Genomic DNA, 22,974 nt, shown 5'->3' with positions numbered 1-22,974 from the left:
ACCTCATTTCAAAGGGGACTTAACAATAGCCTTTCTTGATCTGGCGCTCTCCTGGCTTCTTGGAATTGCATCTCAGAAGGGCCCTCCAATGTGGCCGGCAGAGGAACACGACGGAAATGCTGTGTCTCAAGCTTGACTTGCTACTTTAGTTACCTACAAAAGTGATGCTGCTTTGAAGAGGCTCATTAGGACCCTCTGGGTGTAACTCCCGTAGCCGAAGGCGAGCCAAGACAGAGATTGGGCATTTGGAAGAAGAAGTGCTGTCATGAGAGTTTCATTATGAAGATATCTGACATGGTATCGTGAAGTCGTCTCTCTTGATACTATCTAGCACTAGAACCTCTTCTGTGTGGTGTATCAAAGCAATTTAGTTGGGGAAACCCATATGAGAAACTTAAAGGGAAGGTCAGAGAAGCCTTAAAAGAGCCACGTTGGGTCACCTGGAGAAAGGAAGGGCAGACCGAAGAGAGTGCCACGAAAGAGATGTTGGCACGACCACTGTGAGGAACGGAGAGTCCCCGAGTAGGCCACTCTTTGAACCTCTCTAGACAAGAACTCTCTGGACTTGGGATTGCCCACAAATGCCTGTGAGGGGATCACAAGATAGCAGCCTCCTCCCTGGAGCTCTGGGAGATGAGCCAACTTGCTCAAATCACGATCGGCGCCTTTGAAAGGCTACTACGTCCACCTACTTTTCAGCGATTAAGAACTTTTGTACTGACAGCAACTGCTAAGCTTCCCTTCAAGCCTTGTTATAAACTCCCCAAAGTCACTTAGGTGAAATGGGCTGTGTAGAAATTTAATAAATGATAATAAATAAATTCTTAGCAAAAGAGATTTTTTAAGTACAAATTTAAGAACGTACGGGGGGGGGGGAATAAACAGCAAAATGGTGATTAGGCTGAGTCCAGATAAATTTGAATTAAGATTTTGGAATTATTTATAAGGAATCCTTATGGGAAAGTGCTTTTGTTTTGATTTTTAAATACACACACACACACACACATTTAAAAATACATATATATTTAAAAATATATAAAAATATTATTTTAAAAATTGGATATTAAAGGGAACTAAAGATTACAATTAAAGAACACAAACTCAAGTAATAATTACAGACTGGAGCAAAATATGCTAACAGACACACAGAAGGATATTTTTGAAGAATGGATTCAGAAATTAATAGTGTCAGCAGTGACACCTGCCTCTGTGGAAAGACGTCTAAAAGATGTTATCGAAGAACAAGTTTTACCTGACAAGATCAAGACTGAGTTGAAAGATCATGTAACAAATGACAGGCTACAAGAATGATATGGAATAAGATATACTGAACATACAAAAGAAACTGGCTGATGTTTTAAGAATTAAAAGGCACGTATAAACAATACACCAAAGAGTTTATTGGAAAATTTACTGGATTATTTTCCTATGTTAGATTTACAAAAGAGATTTGTTAAAATTTTGAAGAATCTTTTAGGAAGGGAAAAGAAAAAATAAAAAGAAATCAAACTCTACAACATTATTTGATGAAATAAAGATTAAGAAGTTAGAAGTAAAAGGAAGGAATACAAAGCTGGTTTATTTGATCAAGGTTAAAGTAGATGTGCCATTATCTCTGGTAACCTTTAATCAACTTTGGGTGGCAGGACTGAAATGATGGGCTTTGTGGATTTGTTTATAGCTAAGAAATGGGGTATGTGGGTCACAGTGGCCTAGTAATGAAGATGTGGGGCTTTGCCAGCCAGGAGGTGGACCGTTTGAGACCCAAATACTGAATGGTGGTTGAGCATCTGTTCTTGCTGCTGCCCACCTAGCAGTTTGAAAGCATGTAAACGTGAGTAGATAAATAGGCACCCCTTCAGTGGGAAGCTAAGAGCGTCCCATGTGCCTCGGCTGGCCATCTGACCATGGAAGCATCTTTGGACAAGGCTGGCTCCCTCAGCTGGGACACGGAGAAGAGCCCGGCCCCTGAGAGTCGGACATGACTGGACAGAGGAAAGCTTTGCCTATTTTTTTTTTAAGAGATGGGATATGGGAAGAACAGATCATTTGTTGTCTTCTAAGAGGTGATAAGTTACTAAAATTGTTTATATTTGTGATAAAGGGAGAAGTCATATATATATATATATAGTCTTTTTTACCATGTTCTTTTTTCTCTTTTCTATTTCTCCATTTTTTCTTTTCTGCACCTTCCATTTTCTCTTTTTATTCTTTTTTAGTTTGTAGCATCTTACCTTTGTAATTGCAACCTTTAATAAAATTACTATTTTAAAAAAGAGCCCTGCTGGATTATCACGTCCTATCCATTTCCAGCACTGGTCAGCCCCCTGTTCCTGAAGTAAGTCAGGAATTATTTCTTCAGCCGTTCCTCCCTGGCCACGGGCACCCAGCATATCAAGCCTCACCTTCCCACCAAGATGCCTAAGACAGGAGAGCGTCTTAAGTAAAATTGCCAGAGTCATACGTTGTGTGAAACCGTATCGCTGGAGTTCTCATTACAATATGCCAAAACTTAACAAACAACATTATGGCTCAAGGGAATGTGTAAAGCGAGCACCGAGTCTGAGTCTGAAATAAATTTTAGCCAGAAATCTCAACCATCTTAGCATTTCATATTCTCTGCCACTTGTGCTTTTAGCAAAGGAACATACACCCAGGGCTCTATTAGTATGAAATGGAAGAACCCAGCTGTTTGGAGCAGCATGGAAGCTTTAAATAATGTGGAAAAAGCAATTCGTTTGTGCGTATGTCCTCAAGAACACAACTTGCGCTCTGCAATTAGTGAGCAGCACTGAGCCTCCCAGCCTTCTTTAAAAAGAGGGCCTGGTTAATTTTTACCTACCGAGATTTACAGAGAAGGTTTCAAACTTGCCTCACATCATCCTTTGGGAAGGAACAGGAGAAAATCCAACTGTTCCCCCATACGATGATGGAAGGACTTCTGGGAGCAGCGTGCAAACACCTGGTGAGGGAGGGCAAGTTCTTTCTTACTGGGCTGCCTGTTCTTCATGCAGGGATCTGTTTGGGGCTGCAGTGGTGTGGAAAAGTTGCAAACTTCCTTGAATTTTCAATATTTCTGCATACAAGTGGCTTAAAACATGGAATGTTTAATTGTATTACTGCTACCTAAGGCAGGCACACCAGTTACTGAAAGCAAAGATTTGCCTACTTTTGCAACACACAAATACGTAGCTTCAGATCATTTTCCTCAATTAATGCATGAACAAATATAATTTTTGATCACTGGGTGGTGTGGATTCTCTTTAACTAGTTTTAGGAGGGTGGAGAGAAGATCATGTATTAGATCATATTTATGCAGAAATATTGAAAATTCTAAATGGTTCAAGCACCACTGTACAGAAGGCTTAGAAGATTATCTACACATTTTGAGGAAGTCATCAGACAGACTTGGCATCTTCCAAATAAGATGGGTTACAGGGGATGATGGGAATTGCAATCTACAAAGACAGTAGGTCTGGAAGGTGGAGGTTGCCTGTGTTTGGGGGCAAAGATTTTGAAACAGAATGAAAAAAAAATGTTTTAAAGACTTCATCTGCAATTGCATATATAGCAAGTGCTATATAATTAAGACCTGGAAGGAGACAGCTTGAGTTTGCTCCTTCATCCACTATACCCCGATCTGGCTCAGTTTGTGGGTTTCTGTCCTGGAGTAACCAGCATGGTGGGCTTTGAAGGTAGGAAATGAGTTCCTATCCTAACACAGGCGCAAGACCCAGCCTGGGCTCCTCCTTCACAGGTCTGGCAGATTACAAGGCTCCACTGAGAAAAGAAAGGCAGGGCATAAATACATGAATTAAATAGATTCCCCCATATTTTGATCTTACAGCAGTAAATTTTAAGTAATTAAAAAAATAAAAAGTCTTGCTAATAAGATAGGCGAAGGCAGCGCTAACAAAAGTCACAATTCTGTAAGTCCACTTCAAATCCAGTTCCGTGAATCCCCTCCCTCAAACAACACCCATTAACATTCCAAGCATTTGCTTTTCTTGAGTGCTTGCAGGAAAGTTAAAACGATATTCCACTTATAAAGTCTCCTTTCCCCCCTGCATTAATCTGGGATCTTTTCTTCCCCCAACTGAGCACTCAGACACAGATTTCACGAATGCCAGAACGCTTATTGGTGCCAACTACTCAGCTGCAATGCTCTTAATATTAAATTGGAGACACTGCCAGGACTAGCACTTTTCATGGACCAGATTGCAATTGCTTGGCACACAATTGTGGGTGCATCACATCAGATCCCGTTGAAAAGGAATATTAGAAAGGGTGAGATCTGTCTAAGGAACCAGGGAACTGGTTAGGTAAGGCCTCGGTTCTGGTTTTCTGACAAAGTAATTGATTACCTTTTTTAGTTTGCCCTAAAACTAAGGTCCAGGCAAACAGCAAGTTTAAAATAGGAAAATGCAAACCCTTTTTTTTTGCAAAAGGACAATTAACAGGGCATGAATTGCGATTGTGATCCCCCCCCCTCCCAAAAGGGAACTAAAACATTTAATGGCAGACACTGCCCTTACCTTGCATTGTTTCATAAAACTGATAACTGATTCTCTGAGTGTGCAAAATAGAGGATTAACTGTTGGGGCCAAAGAAGAAGTGCTTATGGGTTCCTACAAAACTCCTCTCTGGCTATTCTCCTAAGAAACAAGACAGTAGATAAGACCCTTTCTTTAACCTGGATCATCTGTATAATTTCAGCACTACACTAAACTATAATTTCCAAGATGTTTCTGAAGAAGTTAAGGGGATATAAAACATATATTTGGGAGAGGGGTGGGTATTATCCTCTCCCTATTTAAGAGGAAAGAACAGCACGTGTTCAGTTCTGGTCTGTGATGCTGTCAAACTTCATTATTCGGTAAAGCTGGAACATTTTTACTTTTTTTTTTTTTTTGCATTCTGTGTTGATTATCCCACAAATTGTGGGAATAAGATGACTTACACAACTGCTCAAAATAATTTGAAAGCAGCAACAGCGGTTAATGGAGCCCTGAGAATCCAGGTGGGACGTGTCATGTGCTTCTGATTTGTTTTTGTTTTAAAGGAAGAACATTGAATGCCTCTCAACAGTTACAGGTGCTTAATGCACGAAGAACAAGATGCCTGCAATGGAACTCATTGTGAAGCCAAACGTTTTGTTTAGTCCAAGGAAAAGTGTCTCCAAGATTACCACCAAAAGGAGAGACTGAGGCAGTGATGCCTGAAATACAGGATAGCACGTCCTCCTTAGAAATTTAACCATTTAGCCCAAAAGCAAAATAGCAACATGATGAACTATTTTCCAGGAGTCGGATGTAAGATACAAAAGAGAAGGAAAGGGAAGGTACAACCTGGGAAAATCCACAGTTTTGTCTTTCTTCTAGAAACAAGAGCTAATCTTCACCATGTCTCTCCTGGGCTAAGACTAAGTTGTGACTGGGGATTCCTAGCCTGAGGAAGAGAGGCATGGCAAAGGTTGATTGACTTAGTCTCTAGGGCAGGAAGGCAAGATCTTATTATCTCCGGCAGCAAATGTAGTTCAGTTTTCCCTATTCAGGCCCTCTTCAAATGTGTGGATTTCATCTCCCATAATCCCCAGCCCCAAAGGTCAAACCAGCTGGGGATTAGGAAAGTTATCATTTAGTACATCTGAAAGACATGGAATTGGGGAAAGGTAAGCTAGTAATGTTATTGAAGACCGGCCCCAGTTTCATGGAAAGGTTCCCATTAGGCAGTTTTCCTTGCAGAGTTATTCTCTTCATTTTGCAAAAGTTTTGTCAGACTTTCTTTTTCCCATGGCAAAAATGGGGAGGTTTTAGCTGAGCCAGTTGAACAGGAAGTCTAATCGTATTTCACCTCTTGGCTGCCAGATCTCGGAGAGGAAAATGAAGAGAGGAAGCTGAAAAGAGTTGCAGCCCTTTCCATCTGCTATCATGCTTCAATGATGTTCACCGAGGGCTTGGTTTTTGGAAACTGGAAGAGAGAAAAGGAAGACAATGATGAATGTCAAGACATTGTGCCTTAGGACAGTCTAGATCAGGGGTGTCCAACACTGGCAACTTTAAGACTTCCTGGGGAATTCTGGGAATTGAAGTCCAGGTCTTAAAGTTGCCAGTTGGACACCCCTTAAGTAGAATATGTGTACCAAAAGTATTAAATCAGCTGAATGCGTGGCTATAAAGAAGTCTAACTCTCATTGCTCAGGGTTTCCAAAATATATTGATGGGAGGACTTAGTCTAAGACTCTAAGGGCTGTATCCAGGTATACCTTAAAGTCACACTCTTAGGTAGGTTTCTTCATGCAAAAAGAACACTCACAGAGGTCCCCTGACTTGAGTCTAGATGTTCAACACAGCATGGCTGGATCAGAAACTGTAGTCTATCCTGAGACGAAGTAGACGGCCTCTGCCAATACAGATTGCAGCTTCCTGAATCCGGTCTCTCTACCCCCCCCCCACCCACACCCACACCCCCATCACTTAATGAATGTTTTGATTGACTTGGCTCAGTGCCGCATTGTTAACATAATTGGCCTTCCTGCTTTGGGAAACTCCATGTAAAGGAAGAATCAAAATAAATCAGCTTCCCCTCTTCTATATTAAAATTTGTAGTAAATCTTGGAACAGCTGACATTTTATTTATTTGATTTTTTATCTGCCAAACTGAAGAGTTTTTGGTGCACCTGATTGCTTTTATTGAGAGTGCTGCTTACACAGAAAGATGCAAGACATCTGCATGACTGCAGGCTGCAGCTGGTAGATAATGCCTATCTTGATGAATGCATACCTGACATGCTCTTATTTATTGTCGCATTGTAGGTGAATTTAATTGTAAAAATGTAATTCCTTGTCCTATCCTCCTTTTAATGGATTCTCTGGACCAGTGGCTACTGGCAGCTCCACTGGTGCCCAGCCAGGCCCGCTGAACCCCAACCGCAGCTTGTTCAGGCCAGAGCCCCCTTCCCCTCTCTTAGCATTGCAGAGTCTCCTACCAGGGCCTGGGCAGGGACCGCCATGTGGGAACCCAGCAATAGTGGGCACATCAGTCCTTCTTCATCCCCTGTGCAGCCTTTCGTGGCTGGAGTGGAGCAGGGAAAGCTGGTGCACAGGGCAGAGGGGGAGGCAATGTAAGTCCCGCTGCATATCTGGACTTTAGAGATGGGAATTATGGGAACAGGTTTTCCCCGGGATAGTTAAACAAGAGGCTAAGAGATGACTTCTAGAACAGTTAGTTAGGTTCTTAAGGTGATACATTTGTTGTTTTGTTTTCTAGGATAACTGCAATGGTTAGGAGCAACCAACTGGCATTTGGATACCTTGCATTTATTAAAATGTTAACTTAGTATAAAGAGGGTTTCACTGGGTGTATGATACAGCAGAAATTAGTGACTCACATGTGTCTCCAATAGGCTGGCAATCTCATTTTTATCTTGGGCCCCCATGGAATTGGCCTAGTCTCATTTTATGATTTATGCAAACTTTCTCGCATGCAAAACAAGCCACAGAGAAGAATTCAAAAAGGAAAGAGAAGATCTCTTTGATACGCTGGAAGTTCTTCATATGGCCACAGCAAATATTGAATTTTGCTGAGGAGTCCAAGTGGAGAAAGCCTCGGGGTCTTTGGAACTCCTGCCCCATATTTGCCACCTCTGGCTGTAGCCCACGCATCGCTCCGCCCTTCTTTCTATGAAGGATGATGACAGAGCATGAGGTTTCCAGGGGCTCTACTGGGAAATGCTGGCTGCCTTGCTTTTGCCCATCCCTCCCCACCCTCCTCCTCACCTTACTACGCAGGAGACCCCCACTCTGATGTTCTGGGGTGCTGTTTTCTGATGTGTTCTTGGCTTTCTCCTTATTGTTGTTTGGTTCGTTGTCTTTGATGATGTCATACTGCCTGCAGAACAGGGCAATCACCCCTGAGGGAAGGAAAGAGGTCACAGATCAACATTTCCTGAAGGTCCCACAAGCACCTCCAACCATCCTCCTGCCGGAGGGAGGGAGGGAGGGAGGGGAACTGCCCCAGGTGACTTCACAATTTAAGTTTATAGCTCCGGGTTTTTCTAGAGAGATCACGTTCAAATATTAATTAGGGGATGTTTCCACAAGAGCAGCAGGTGAACACACATGTGCACGCATAAGTGGAGCTGCGTGCACAAGTGGAGCAATGCGCCCACCAGCTTGCCTGCTGCTTCCAGGGCCCAGTTCTAAACGGGACACGGCCTGGTAATGTGCCATGGCCTGGGGGCTGGGGACCCCTGCCTTAAGGAATCTGAGCAGAGAAGTACGCATGCTGTGTTACATTGTGCCCCTCTGTGCAAAGTTTTACATGACTTCCCCTGCCCTTGGATGTGTAAGGGATAATAAGATCAGAAATTGTTTAATGATCTTATGAGGAAGATTAATCCTAATGGCATAACTGAAACTTAAGCAGTGTGATTAAAAAGGAGCTGCTTGAGTTTTTAGAAGTGCAGGATTGTTGCTTAGATCTCAGACATGTAGATAGTCCATAGGAAGCTAGCTGTAACTGCAAGCAGGAGGAAATATGAAAATAAAGGTCATAGTTAACAGGTACATCAAACGTAAGGGATTTTTCCTGGGAGGGGATGAACTGAAATAAATTCTGTTTAGGCGCTTTGGATTAGCCGATCGAGATGAGCAGGTGGGCTGTTGAGTGTGATGGGGATGGGGGGGGGAACCAGCTTCGTGTGAGGATATAAATATGTGCTTTTAAAAATTATTGGTGTGGCTTTTTCTCTTTCATGAGTTAAGTCCACCAGCTTTTGCAAAAGCTTTATTTCAATAAACGTTTGTTCCTGGAATTCCAAGTGAGTTTGTTTGTCTTTGGAAACCTGAGCCACGTTCCAAACAGGTGGGAACAAAATTTCTCTAATTTTTACAAGTTGCATATCCTATGTGGTGTTTTTATTTACACTGATTACCAGAGGGCATTTTTCCCTATTAAAAGTGGTAGCCTAATGTACTGGAAGTGAGCAGGTCCAGGAGGGTTAACCCAGTCATACGGTCCAACCATTTCTACCCAGAACGTATGGTCCTAGTGGCTCTTAGATCCCAATTATTTATGCCCATATACTTCATCCCCTTTAGTCTTCCACATTTTTTATTATTTTAACAGTGGCAGAAAGTGATGCCAATAGAAAACTAAATGTTTTATTTATTTATTTAGCATATTTATAGATCTGCCCATCTTGCAAAGATGTGACTCTGAGAGGGTAAACAACTACTTTTATAAAAGATTGGAAGCCCTTTATAAACTTTTTGCTGAAAATGATAAAAATGACCTGGATTTCTGGATTTACCAATTAATAGCAATAGCACTTAGACTTATATACCGTTTTCCAGCCCTCTCTAGGCAGTTTACAGGGTCAGCCTATTGCCTCCAACAATCTGGGTCATCATTTTACCGACCTGGGAAAGAGGGAAAGCTGAGTCAACTTTGAGCTGGTCAGGATCGAACTGCTGGCAGTGGGCAGTGGAGTTAGCCTACAGTACCGCACATTAACCACTGTGCCAGTTGAATACGGGGAGAAGTTACAATGCTATGCAATTTAGAAGGGAGGAAACTGTTTCAGGTTAATCAGTGGAACAGCTTGCCTCCAGAAGCAGTAAATGCTCCAACACTGGAAGTTTTTAAGAAGAGACTGGACAGCCATTTGTCCGAAATAGCGTAGGGTTTCCTGCCCGAGCAGGGGGTTGGACTAGATGACCTCCAAGGTCCCTTCCAACTTTACTACTATTACTATTACTATTACTGCTGTGGAAAATATCAGAAGTAGGTTCTTTTTTCTTTTTCTTTTCACTTTCTATTGTTTTCAACACTTATCCATTTATATTTATTTTTTTTCTATATTTTTTTCTATTTATCTTTAAACGTAAAAAACCTTCTTTAATAAAAATTACAAAGATGTGACTCTGGGTAGTGTACAAACATAGCTACAGTTAAAAACTACACAACCATCTAAAAACAGTCAGACATAATAAACATATTAAAAACCTGAGATTGCAGGAAAACCAGTCACAGCCATCACATCTGCACACCACTACCTTCAGGGCCAGACCATGCCCAGCAGCCTCCAACTGAGACCCGGAGTCCCTCTGCTTCGCCTTTCACACACACACAGGGACTCCCACCAACCTGCCCACATGAACAAGACGACCACGATGATCAGGATTTCGCCGGCTCGCAGCTGTTGATTTTTGTCTCCCATTTCCTTCATCGTTACTTCATCTTCACAGAAAGGAAGGAAGGAAGGAAGCAGAGCAAAGGGAAGAAGTTTAGCTACCCATGCAGATTTTGTCTTGATTGATTGGTTGATTGATTTAGCATATGGCATTGATACATGAAAGCCAGGAACCTACAACTTTGTTACAGAAAAGTGGTTTGGCTATCTAAGATTGTTAGTTTGTTCAGTTCATGCTCGCAAGGTGCACTTAGGGAGTGAACTAGCTCCACACACAGAGCAGCTAAGGGTATTCTACTGCCTTAATAGCTAAAATTAAGCTAAATTAAATTTTAAAAAATTAACCTCCATCTTTGTTTTGCCAGTTGTGGAGACAGCTGTGCCAGCCCTCAAATACCAAGATTACCCCTGTTTTCCAAAACATTTTACAGGTCTGGCCTAATGGGACAGTTGAGGCTTATCCTGGCTTCCTCTTGGTTGATCGTGACTTTGCCCACCTTGCCCCTCTCCAAAGCCTGCCCTGCCTCAGCCCCCTCCCACTTGCCTTTGTTCTTTGAAGCCAATTTCTCTGCTTCTCGCAGGGTCTTGAAGTGGACTGGCTCGCTGGCTGGACTCTGGCCTTGGATGCTGATGGACTGGACGTGCACGATGTACTCGGTGTCTTCCTCCAGGTCCCAGAGGGAGCACGAGCGAGTGGTGGTGTTCACTTCCTGGATGAAACGCAGCATTCGGACATCCTTCTTCTGCAGAGAGACGGATGACAAGCAGGTCGTGCAAAGGATGGGAATGGTTTCCAATCAACGGCCTATTGCCTCCACATCTGTGCAAAGGCACACACTTGCTCATTGGAGAGAATTGGGCTTCTCCCAATCCTATATCAGGAGCCAGAGAGAAGAAGATGAGGTTTTGAGTCAAGGACCTCCTCTGTTTCCTCTCTTGCCTCTCCCTAGAGCAGTGATTCTCAACCTTGACAACTTTAAGACTTGTGGACCTCAATTCCCCATGGGAATTCTGGGGAATTAAAGGTTGAAAAACACTGCCTTAGAAGTTGTAGCCCCAAAATCTGTCCCCAGGCCCTGACTTGATGAAAGAAAGGCTCTGAAACACATCCTTACTGCTCTCTGAGGCTGGTTATTTCCTTGCAGATGTTTCATTACTAACTAGGTAACTAGGTAATCATCAGTGGTCTATAATTGTTACCTAGTTGGGCAATGAAACATCTACAAGAAAACAACCAAGCTCAGAGAGCACCCAGGATCTCCCAAATGTCCATGCATTGCTCTTCAGACCCAAGAAGAACTGCCTCAGCCTAGTTCTGATCAAGATGTCAGTAAAAAATTAGAAACCCGGCTTTCCTTTTTCTTCCTGAAAAACCTTATTAAATTTCCAGGAAAGATGGAAGGATACGGGAAAAGCAAAACCCAGGAGTTCAGATAAAAAGAACAAAATAACTTCCAATTTCCTTTCATACAGATAAAAACCTAAAAGTCAACATGGCCCTTTGAACCAGCATGGGCCGTAACAAACGTCATCAGAAGTCTGGGATTCGTGGGGCGCCTTCCTTGGCCCGTCCCTCATGGGGGCGGCTGAAGGCAGCTAAGGTGGGTCCTGCACTCATCCTGAGGACCCAAGAAGAACGCAGAGGAAACTCGGAGGCCGCCTGGCCAGAAGCTTCTTACCTGTTGTGAAATTGCGAAGCCGATGACCACTTCCTCTTCCAAAACATCCCAGGTCACAACCGCTGAGTTGGCCTTCAGGAGCTTGACTGTGACGTTGACCGGGGCGGAGGGGCTGTCTGCAAGGAGGCAGAATGGAGGTCAGGGCGCAGGTGGTCCTCGAGTTACATCTATTCTTTTAGCAACCACTCCATGTTACTGTGGTACGGAAAATGCTTCCAGGACGGTCCGTCCACCAGCAACCTTTGCCGCTTCCCCACAGTCATGGGATAGAGGTTGGGGGCTCGGCAACCAACATGGGTTTATGGCAGACGCAGAGCCCCCGGGGTCAGGGGATCACCCTGGGCATCCTTCCCAGCTGGCTTACGACCAGCAAGTCAATGGGGAAGCCAGATTCCTTTAGTGACCATATGATTCACTTAACAACTGCAGGGATATGCTTTACACCATGGCAAAATAGGTTGTAACATGTGGTGCAACTCACGTAACAACTGCTTTGCTTAGCAACAGAAATGCTAGTCCTGATTGTGATTGTAAGTTGAGGATTACCTGTTTTGGTCACTGGAGAAACAATTCATCATGGAGATGGTCACCCATTGATGCTATTTTTTTTTTCTGCTGCTGTGTAGGAAGCCAAGATTATCACTCACTAAGATGGCTTAAAGAAAAGCCATTTGCAGTTGGGAAGCTAATGTCTTCCTTGCTACTTAAAGCAAGTCAGGGCATCCCTGGCTAGTGACAGCAGATCCCGAGGTAGCCATGCGGTCCAGGGCTTCTACCCCGTTGCATCTGCCCTTTGCCCACCAAAGCTCTTCCTGGCAGCTGAATCCCTATTGCATAAGCACAGAGCTCAGAACAGGACCCAGCGTGCTTGCAAGCAGCCCTGGATAGAAACTAATCCAGGAGAGAAACAATCCAGAACTAAGAAGAAATGTCCTGGCAGAATAATGAACCGGTGGACCAGCTTGCCTTCAGAACTGTGGGGGCTCCATCACTGGAGACTTTCCAGAAGAAATTGGACAGCCATTTGTCCAGAATGATATAAGGTCTTTTGCCATAGGCAGGGGCTGGACTTGAAGATCTCCAAGGTCCCTTCCAGTTCTGTTATTCTATATTCTGTATTCTATTATCTATTCTCTTCTATTCTATTCTATTCTATTCTATTCTATTCTATTCTATTCTATTCTATTCTATTCTATTCTTTCATTATTCTATTCTACCCTGAGAGCACTCAGTGCTTGCCAGATAAGAGCCTGTCCTCTGCTGAACCTCTAATCTCAAGGCAAAACAAGGGGAGGGAGGAAGAAAGCCTTAATAAACCACACAGCATCGTCCTAAAGGGCATCACCAGTCCCCATTCTCATTTGTGCCAAAATTCGTAACTGAGCTCAGTCAGAAAACCAGCTGTGAATCTAAATTTGATTTTTGTCCCTGGCTTGTTCTCTTATTGTCTGAGAGCTGGATCTTGCCTAATAGATTTAAGTAACAGGAAGAAAGTCAGATTCATAAGCAATTTAAATGAGGGAATAAAAGCCAAACTCATCAAATTTGCAGACGACACCAAGCTAGCAGGAATAGCCAACACCCCAGAAGATAGGCTCAAGATACAGAAGGATTTTGACAGAGAAGAGTAACAAAAATGATTACGGGACTCGAGGTCAAAACGTATGAAGAATGGTTTCAGGAATTGGTTATTTCTAAGTCTAGTGAAAAGAAGGATTAGGGGTGATATGATAGCAGTCTTCCAATATTTGAGGGGCTGCCACAAAGAACAGGGGGTCAACCTATTTACCAACCTATTTACCAAAGCACCAGAAGGCAGAACACGAAGTAACAGATGGAAACTCATCAAGGAGAGAAGCAACCTGGAATTAAAGAGAAACTTCCTAACAGTGAGGCAATGGAACAGTGGAACAGCTGGCCTCCAGACGTTGTGAGTGCTCCATCACTGGAGGTTTTCAAGAAAAGCCTGGACAGCCATTTGTCTAAAATGGTCTAGGTTAGAGTAGAAGACCCCAAGGACCCTTCTAACTCTGTTATTCTGCTCTATACAAGAAAAGTATCATAATAATGGATATTTATTGGAGAGGGCAGAGGGGGAGAAAAGGATGTGACTTGCATCATGGCTTGCTAGCCGTGTGATAGACAACATACAGCTTCTGAAGCGGGCGAGCAGGGGAACCAACTCCCAAAAGAAAGGGTGGGCATTTATATGGCTTAAAGAGTGGATAATGCTCAAAGATTAAAGACTATTATACCTAGAGGGGCATGACCTACAACTTGGATGGCATGCCTTTCTGTGGTATGGGAAGAATAAAATTCACAGATACTTTCAAAACCACTTTGTAAGAAATGCACTTCTTTTAGAATAGGAAAAAATAAAAGCGAAAATTTATCTCAAGATACCTGGATGGCTTTCAACAATGGAAGCATTTGCTTACCCAAATTTAATTAATTACGACAAAGTTGTGACCTATAAAGATATTTTGGACAATGAAGGGAAATTGATCTATCATGGTGGCCATATTTGCAACTCAAACGAGATGTGAAAAAGATGCTAAAACAATGGGATTTTATAAAGAACAGACAGAATTCGACCAGACATTATTAAAAAGATGAAAAACTGATTAAGAAACTCTATAAATATCTGTTAAGCTTAAAGATGGAGGAAAAACAAGTAAAAGAAACAATGATAGCATGGGCAAAGAACTTTGGACATAATATAGAATTAGCGAACTGGCAAAAGTTATGGGAAAGAAATGCTAAATTAACGAAAGCAGTGGCATATAAAGAAAACTTATATAAAATGTTTTACAGATGGCATTTAACACCAGTAAGATTAGCAAAAATGTTTAAAAATACTTCAAACAAGTGTTGGAAATGCAAACAAAAACCAGGTACTTATTACCATATCTGGTGGACATGCCCTAAAGCTAAAAGATTTTGGTCAAAAATACCCAGACGGTCTGGTGGTGGGCTGTGGCCTGCTGGCCACAGGACAGGTCTCCTGCCTGAGCAGGGGGTTGGACTAGAAGGCCTCCAAGGCCCCCTTCCAACTCTCTTATTCTGTTATTCTCATGGGAACAGGCCAGGCAGGCTGGCAAACAGCCTCTCCAGTTCCCTGTCTTGGCCCATTGGTTTAATTGCCCTGCTGCGGGAGACGACACCGCCCTGTGTTTGCCTTCCTCTTCGCTACAAAACGGGCAGGAAGGGAAACTCCTTAGAGAGGAAGAAGGGGGTGACTAGCTGTCCATGAACCTTCCGACTTTCACTCCTGACAGGTGATCCCGTCACAGTTTTGTTTTTGTTTTTTGCCTTTTCCAGGTGGAAGCTGTTTTCTCCCCCCCCCCCCCCAAGAGCATCTTGAAACAGCCTTATCAAGCAGTGAAGGGAGGCAGGATCTGGGCCACAGGCTAAGGGAGGCGCGTGGAAAAGTCTGTTTAGGGAAACCTTCTGAAGGCTTCCCGGAAGGCCGTTGGGTTTTGGCTGCTGAACTCTCTTGTGTGGCCTGATTCCACAAGGCTCATGACCCCCCCTCAAGAGGATGCCCCCCCCCCAGGTGGCTGAACTTCCGTTTCCATCTCTCTCACACCGAGGATGGCTAAGGAGAGAAGGGAAAGGCTAACCCACGGGGGAAGGGGCCCAGGAGAAAAAAAGCCAGGGCAAAGCAGAAACTCACCCACCCCCCCTCCCTCCCCTCTCCTCCCCCTCCTCCTCCCTCCCTCCCTCCCTACCTCCCTTCCCTGTATGATTTCTTCTGCGTTTGGGGTGAGCTGAGGATAAGGGGAGAAAAAGAGCAGGAAAGAAGGCAGGCAGGTGATTTGAAACGCCTTTGGTGTGTGAGATGAGCGTGCACCCTGTCTCTTTTCTGCCTCCCTCGCGCTGGCATGTACCCGCACTGGCGTGTATTAAAGGCACCTTCATAAATCTTCCACAGACGCTGCCACTTCCGGAGTCCCACATTGTTTCACCATCTGAATCCTCAAGGACGGTTGTGTGAAATGCAAGGGCACTTTTAATTTTGGTGATGGTGCTGTGTGTGTGTGTGTTGACTTCTCTCTTGACGCAAGCAGGAAGAAATGGAGCAGATGGGAGAGAAATGGGCTGTGGCTGGGGAGGCAGACCAAGTTACCTCATTAAACAGCAGGGAAAGAGGTATGCTTTTAGGTTGGGGATGGGTGGGGAGGGGGATGTCTGCAATTTCTTAAAACCACATTGCCTCTGTTATCAATAGAGCATTTCTTTGTAGTAATGTGACTATCCAAGACTTAAGTATTGCGAATTATGTAAGCTAAATTAACAGGAGCATTGGCTAGTTATAATATAATAATGTGGCTTATTTTATTTTCAGAAGGCCCATTGAAAGGCTGTATGGCAAAGTTTGGTATCACTTCGGCTTGATTGCCTCAGTCAGACCCTAGAAACAGAGCAAGACCTTTCCCCTCCAAAGGGCAGCTTCACACATCTGCAGCCCCAGATACATCTGCCTATCTACAGCCATCAGCTCAACAAATGAAGCTGATAAATTGTGTTAGTTTCGATGAGTAAAACTGCCCCTCTGTTGTTTCCCTTTCCCAATTCCCTTTCCCTGGGAACATAAGCTATCAAAGTCAAAGAAACATTTAAGACACAAGGATGTTGACTGGGATATTAAGAGAGAAGAACAGCTGAGAACAAGTTTTCAGAAGAGAAGATCTAGTAGAGGAAGGAGCACATCCAAGAACACAGTCTTTACCCAATTTAGGGGACTATGGTCTTTGGAGTACCATCCTCATTTCCTCACTATCCTGACTTCATTGGATTACAAGACAACCAAATTGCTGCTGCATTCCATTCCAAATATATTCTGATTTGCATAACTATATATTAGAGCAGGGATGTCAAACTCACAATGTCACATGACGTGTCGCGACATATCGTGATTTTTTTTCCCCATTGCCGGCAATGGGGTGGGGGGCTGTTTCAGCATGACGCATTCGGCCCGCGGGCCAGCAGTTCAACACCCCTGAATTAGAGGGCTTGTATGCCTGGCTCCTTTTCCAATTCTTGATCACTATCTCCAACTGATGTTTCAGTGTGTTTGAACTCTGTTACTAAAGAACTCTTTGGAGATACTTCTCCTATAGAAATATATGTGCAATTTAAAAAAAAACCCAGCAACTATACAATTTAAAATCTCTTTGTGACCATCCCCACTTGTACTGAAAAAAACAAAATCCCATTATTTGGGAAAAAATCTAGAAAATGATTGGAAAAACAAATTGTAACTAAAGTGATGGTGCTTAACCAAAATATTTAGTTATAAAACATAACCCAATCCACATATTTCCAGTGTGACTATGAAGACTAGAAACTTTTAAAAATATGAATGAATGAAATCTGCAGTTAGCAAAACTGCAGTCATGTTTTCTCTTAGCAGGATTTAATTCAATTCTAATGGAAAAGGCCCAGAGAAGAGCAACTAAGATGATCCAAGGCCTGGAGACTAAAACATATGAATAATGGCTGCAGGACGTGAGTTTGGCTAGTCTAAAGAAAGGAAGAAATAGGGGAGATATGATAGCAGTTATTCCAGTATTTGAGGGGCTGCCACAAAGAAGAGGGCATCAAACTATTCTCCAAAGCACCAGTGGGCAGGACAAGAAGTAACGATGGAATGAAAAATGTACTTGGAAAAAGACTGGCCCAACTCATCAGGAGGGCTTTAAACTAAAATTGAGGGGAAGGGTGACCAATCTTTAGAATCTCTAGAACACAAAACCAATCATAAATCCCCCCCAAAAAACAAATCAAACAATGAGGTAGGTAGTGATGAGAAAAAAGAAAAACTCAAACAACAATCAGGAGATGCAGGAAACATACCCACAAACAGACATAAAAGTTTTAAATGCTTATACACAAATGCTCAAAGCTTGGGGAACAAACAGGGCGAACTAGAAGCAATAGTACACGAAGGTGGGTATAACATAGTTGGCATTACAGAAACCCTGTGGGACGAAACCCATGACTGGAATGAACTGAAGGGATACAAATTGTTCAAAAGAAACAGGTCTACAAAAAGAGGAGGGGGAGTTGCATTATATGTAAGTCGCCAGCTATTTAAACTGTCTTCAGGAAGAAGTGTTTTGCTGAAGAGCCTTTCTGGAATACTATTTCTGTGGCTGAAATCACAGCAGTAACAAAAGCTTCAACAAGTTTCATGGTTATGTGTGGAAACTCCTTCCCCAGTTTGCAGGGAACTCCATTGGCTTGGAGGTCCAGGGGCCTCTGAGAGAGCTTTGCATCCAAACTGCTGGAGAGCAAATGGAAAAAAAGCTAAGCAAGTGGCCAGGCCAGCTTATGGCCCTGCTCTGAATGGAAGCGGGTTTCATGAAGGAAAACCTTCCATGAGTGAACAGGCTCAGGGCTACGGCAATACTCAGGTGATTACAAGGCATCAGCAGGTTCACACTAGGAGAGTCTGTATGACAGCTGAGTTGGAAGTGGGCTGCATTCTTTGTACCAATTGCAAGAAGAGAGAAGGCTAAATTGAGGCTTCTCAGAGTTGGAAAAGAGGCAGCAGATCCTCTAAGGAACCAGGAGACCCTTCTTAGTCTTTTTTTTTTTTTTTGAGGACCGGGCAGGCTCCTGTCTCTCCTCTCATCCTCACAAAGCTAGTACTACAAATCCCATGCTTGCCTTAGAATTCCAGTTCCAGCAAGTGTCGGAGCAAGTCACATTTTTGGACTCTTTGGCCAGGTTTGGAGACTTCCTGGGTGCCCCTCTAGGGTCAACTGTTTGCCTCTGGCCCTGAGCCCTGTCACCTGAAGCTGGCACGGTTGCAGCTTATTGCCACACACAGGCATGCTTGTATCTACTGAAAAGACAGACTCTAACCTTCCCCAACCTGAGGCTCTCCACTTGTGCTAGACTTTAGATCCTAGAATTCTCACTTTGCATTGTCACAACACGCACACACTCGAGAGCAGGAGAGGCTCTCTTACTTATTAGAACAGATGGATTAGCATTTTACGTGCAATCAAAATGACACCTGCAAAATCAGACTGAAGACAATCAATCTTGCTGTGGCTTTAAGCAAAGCAACATCTAAGCGAAATGGAGAGGAAGCTATGGGGCTCACTTGATTGGACCATCAGGATCCAGTCCACATCTTTCAAGAGATGAATCTGGCTAGTGGGGAATTATTGGCCAAGCATGTTGAGCATGTAAGGCAGGGGTGTCAAACTGCCGGCCTGCGGGCCAGATGCGTCATGGTGAAACTACGCCCACCCATAGCCAACAATGGCAAAAAACTCATGATATGTTGCGACACGTCATGTGACGTTGCGAGTTTGACACCCCTGATGTAAGGTATTTTCTTCATTTCAATGCAACAAATGACTCCTCTGAAACCAGATTAATTTTGTTATTTCTAGGCTTCATTAGAAGAGATCAACCCCGACTGCTCTTTAGAAGGCCAGATCCTGAAGTTGAAACTCAAATACTTTGGCCATCTAATGAGAAGGAAGGACTCACTGGAGAAGGGCCTAATGCTGGGAAAGATGGAGGGCAAGAGAAGAAGGGGACGAGAGAGAAGGAGGTGGCTGGATGGAGTCACTGAAGCAGGAGGTGTGAACTTAAAGGGACTCCAGAAGATGGTAGAGGACAGGAAGACCTGGAGGAACATTGTCCATGGGGTCGCGATGGGTCGGACACAACTTCGCAACTAACAACAACAACAAGGCTTCATTCAGGGTTCTAACTTGTTGAAATTTCTTGGCTTGAAACCAGTTGACCTCAGGGATGACCTTCTCCACCCTGCCCTGCAGGCCTGGCCCTAAACATCTCCCATCTCCCTGCCTGGTCGAACATGGGATTAGGCAGGTTGTGATTTGATCTGTTGTGGAAGCCTAACATATTGTCGAAAGCAAGTCAGCTCACTGTTTATTTGGAGACTATATAGAGAAAAGAATTGGGCTTTTCAGGTTTAGGATTGTGTTGTGTCAAAACATTGGATCCAGACTTAGTTGTTCTTTTAAAAATTCCACTGAAATCAGGTCAGTGTAACTACAGCACATTAATTTCGTAGCTCTATTTTGAAACTAGATTAAAGACAATTTTTTTTCAATAACTGTCAAAAGATCTTAATAATCAATAATATAATAAGTTCGACAATTAACAAATTTCTATCTATGACTCCAGAATCTGCTGCCTGAGCCACCAACTGCTTCGCTGTGTCTCAAATGAAAGTCTGTTCCTGGCTGTGCTGATAAATCAGAACCACCTTGGATTTTTTTCTATCCACCTCGTTCCCCCCCCCCCCAACTTTTAATTACTATTTCTAGGAATTTCATAGTCTGTTAAACTTCATATTTAGTCGATCTGGTTTTAAAGTGAGGACTAATTTACTTTCTGATTTCTGAAGTCCTGATAATTTTAATGGGACCCTGTGTGCATGGTTTTTTAAAGTCTATTTTTCTGAGAGACTTTTTCTTAGCCTGACAAATATCTTGGCACATTCTGTGACTCCTTGTAACAGATTTTTGAATAAGCATTATGCTTGATCATTTTACGTATTTTCACTGACTCCTTGGCCAATGTGACCTTGTGGAGCATCCCATGCAATGTGTGCCCAGGAATCAAAACTCCACTCCTTTCTTTCTTTCTTTCTTTCTTTCTTTCTTTCTTTCTTTCTTTCTTTCTTTCTTTCTTTCTTTCTTTCTTTCTTTCATCTTCATCTCTGATCACTTAGTGCTGGGTACTCTCCTCCAATCTTCCAAGGACTTCCTTAAACAATTGGAGGGGTATCAAACTGCCAGGCTATGGGCTGGATGCATCATAGCAAAACTGGGCCCACCCCGTTGCCACAAATGGCATAAAAGTCAAGATACACCTCGACACATCACATGACATTGCGAGTTGGACACCCCTGACCTACAGGTTTGTATTGGTTTCCTAACCCCTCCCCACAGAGAGCAGCTCCATTATTGAGAAAGATGGGGGATGCAGAAGGGCGCTCCATCTGCAGACCTGTGTTGCTAGTAATCTGGAAAATCACTTAATGTTATTGGGGGACTTATTTCACTCCCGCTGGTGTTGTCTACTTGCCTAATAATATCTGATTTGACTACCCTGCTGTCCAAAGTTTGGTTCTGAGGAAATCACTGTTAACAGATATCTGCCACGTCTCTCCCCATATTTTAGGAATCCTGTTCAGAGCTGGGGGCTTTCTGATAACATGAGAAGAACCACCCTGGGCCAAGTAAAGGTCCAGTGAGTGGCAATTCCTTCCTGAGCGAGGCAAGGAGTCGACTGTCTTCACATGAGACGGCTTCCTATGATCTCTCAATGAATCACTTGGCTGACTTGAAGGACAGTCACCCGGGCCGCTGATTGGCTCCTTTCTCTCCAGCCCAGTTGAATAAATAGAATTCAGTAAGGAGGCCAAATCTCACAGCAATCAGCAGCCAGTCAGTAATGTCTCCTTGGGCTCTGTGCACTCTTATGAGGTCTGCTTAAACCTATTACACAAATGGCTTTCTTTTCTTTTTTACAAAACGTCTCTAAATGGCACATTCCCAATAGAGTGTTATTCATCGTTCCAGAAACATGCAGCAGTGAGTGCCACAAATGAAACGTGTTGTCTTATGCCACCACCACAAATACTTCTTTGTTGAGTCTCCTCAACTCAGCTTATCAGATAGATGGTGCCCCAGCCAGCGAAGCAGTTGGCTGAGAGATGTTCAAACACGGAGCAACACCAGAGGTCGGGAAGGTTCGGGGCAATTAAACCGCCAAGAACAGAACAAAACCTGCTCTCCACCGCCAGCCCCCCTCCCCCACCCGCGCCCTCTTACCTGCATCTGCCCAGGACAGGCTGGCACAGCTGAAATAAGCCAGGAAGGCTGCGTTGATGTAGAGGAGCGGATCTGCCATCCTCCTCCAGCGCGAGTCCATGGTGCAGCCACATGGAAAGGAGGGCCGCTTCAGCCCCGGAGGTCCAGACCCCGCATGGGGAGGGAAAAGCCGAGGGAGCCCGGGGCGCCGCCGATCACCACGACGCCGGCCGGCCCCACGCCCCGGCCGCCCGGCCGCCCAGAACCCGCGCGGACATTCCAGCACCACGGAGAGCTCCCGCCGCGGCCGCCTGGCTCCCCCGGCTCCTCCTGGCCAGCGGCGGCGGCAGCTCCGAGGGGCCCCGGGGACCGGTAGGGGAGCGGGCGGGGGCTTCTCCCGGGCCCGGGGAAAGTTTCTGGGAAGCGGCTCGGCTCCGGCGAGGCAAATCTAGAGCGAGGCGGCCGATGGGCGGCGGCGCTGGGTCTCTGCAAGCGGCAAACGCGCCGCCTCCTCGCCCATCAGGCGGGCGGCTCCATTCACGGGAGCCAGAGGGCGAAGGGGGGAGCCCCGGAGTCTGGCCACACCGCGGCGCCCCCGCCCTCCCCGCCGAGCCCAGTCCGGCTTCCTCCCACCATCCCCGGCCGTCACACCGCCCTCGCCTGGCCTGGAGATGTGCGCGCCCTACGGGCGGAGGGGGGAGTCTTCAGCCGGCCCCTCCCGCGTTTAGCTGAGCCGGAGAGCGACGGGCTGTGAAGGGGACGGGAGCCTTTCGGGCTGGCTCGGGCTGCCCAGCCCCAGTTGGCGTCGGCCCCCTGCACGCCGAGGAAGGAAGCGCTCGGTGAGCCCCCCCCCGCCTCCCCCCGCAGACGCCCCCCTGCGTGTGTCTCGGCTGGTTGGAGGCGGAAGGAGAGCGAGGCGGGCGAGGAGGGAGCCTGGCTGAGTAGGGGAACTCTGCCCCCATCCTTCCCGGGGAAGAGAGCCCTCCCGGACCCCCTTTGGGAGAGGCTGCCAGGCCAAGGGCAGCAGCGCCCGTGGGTAGCCCGGGAATTCGAGCAGGGAGGAACCGATAGATGACAGCCTTCCAAGGGAAAGAGCCGGTCCACTTAGCAGCACGTCCCCTTGCAAGGTTTCTCCCAATTTGCACCAGGAGAGGGGGAGGAGGGCAACGGCTCACCTTTGGAGGAATCTGTACAGAGATTAAAAGCACCCCCTTCCGTTTATGCTCATCAAACACCCCAGGAAGAAGACATGCAAGGCGTTACAGGGAGGAGGGTGGGGCCAGACAGG

General features: G+C 44.9%; 1 protein-coding gene across 1 annotated transcript; it reads right to left on the bottom strand.

Moving 5' to 3' along the window:
- Positions 1 to 883: 883 nt before the first annotated feature.
- FNDC5 (fibronectin type III domain containing 5) lies at positions 884 to 22,307 on the bottom strand. The gene is made up of 6 exons (XM_039328395.1): positions 21,708 to 22,307; positions 11,875 to 11,990; positions 10,740 to 10,938; positions 10,150 to 10,242; positions 7,779 to 7,912; positions 884 to 5,970 (listed from the first exon to the last, which is right to left on the bottom strand). Exons 1-6 carry the CDS (start codon positions 21,805 to 21,807, stop codon positions 5,929 to 5,931), a joined length of 684 nt encoding a protein of 227 aa, XP_039184329.1. The 5' UTR covers positions 21,808 to 22,307; the 3' UTR covers positions 884 to 5,928.
- Between the last annotated feature and the right edge of the window lie 667 nt (positions 22,308 to 22,974).

The sequence above is a fragment of the Crotalus tigris genome, unplaced genomic scaffold, assembly GCF_016545835.1.
Source record: "Crotalus tigris isolate CLP2741 ecotype Arizona unplaced genomic scaffold, ASM1654583v1 scf7180000017614.5298720, whole genome shotgun sequence".
In the NCBI taxonomy this organism is placed as follows: domain Eukaryota; kingdom Metazoa; phylum Chordata; class Lepidosauria; order Squamata; family Viperidae; genus Crotalus; species Crotalus tigris.
This window is presented reverse-complemented; position numbering and strand designations above follow the sequence as displayed.

Excerpts from the sequence above, each read along its gene's own strand:
- FNDC5 (XM_039328395.1), bottom strand. The coding sequence starts at position 21,807 with ATGGACTCGCGCTGGAGGAGGATGGCAGATCCGCTCCTCTACATCAAC. Across the intron at positions 10,243-10,739 it reads ATTGGCTTCAAAGAACAAAG|ATGAAGTAACGATGAAGGAA; the intron begins GCAAGTGGGAGG and ends CTTTCTGTGAAG. Across the intron at positions 7,913-10,149 it reads CGTCTTGTTCATGTGGGCAG|GGGTGATTGCCCTGTTCTGC; the intron begins GTTGGTGGGAGT and ends TCCTTCCCTCAG.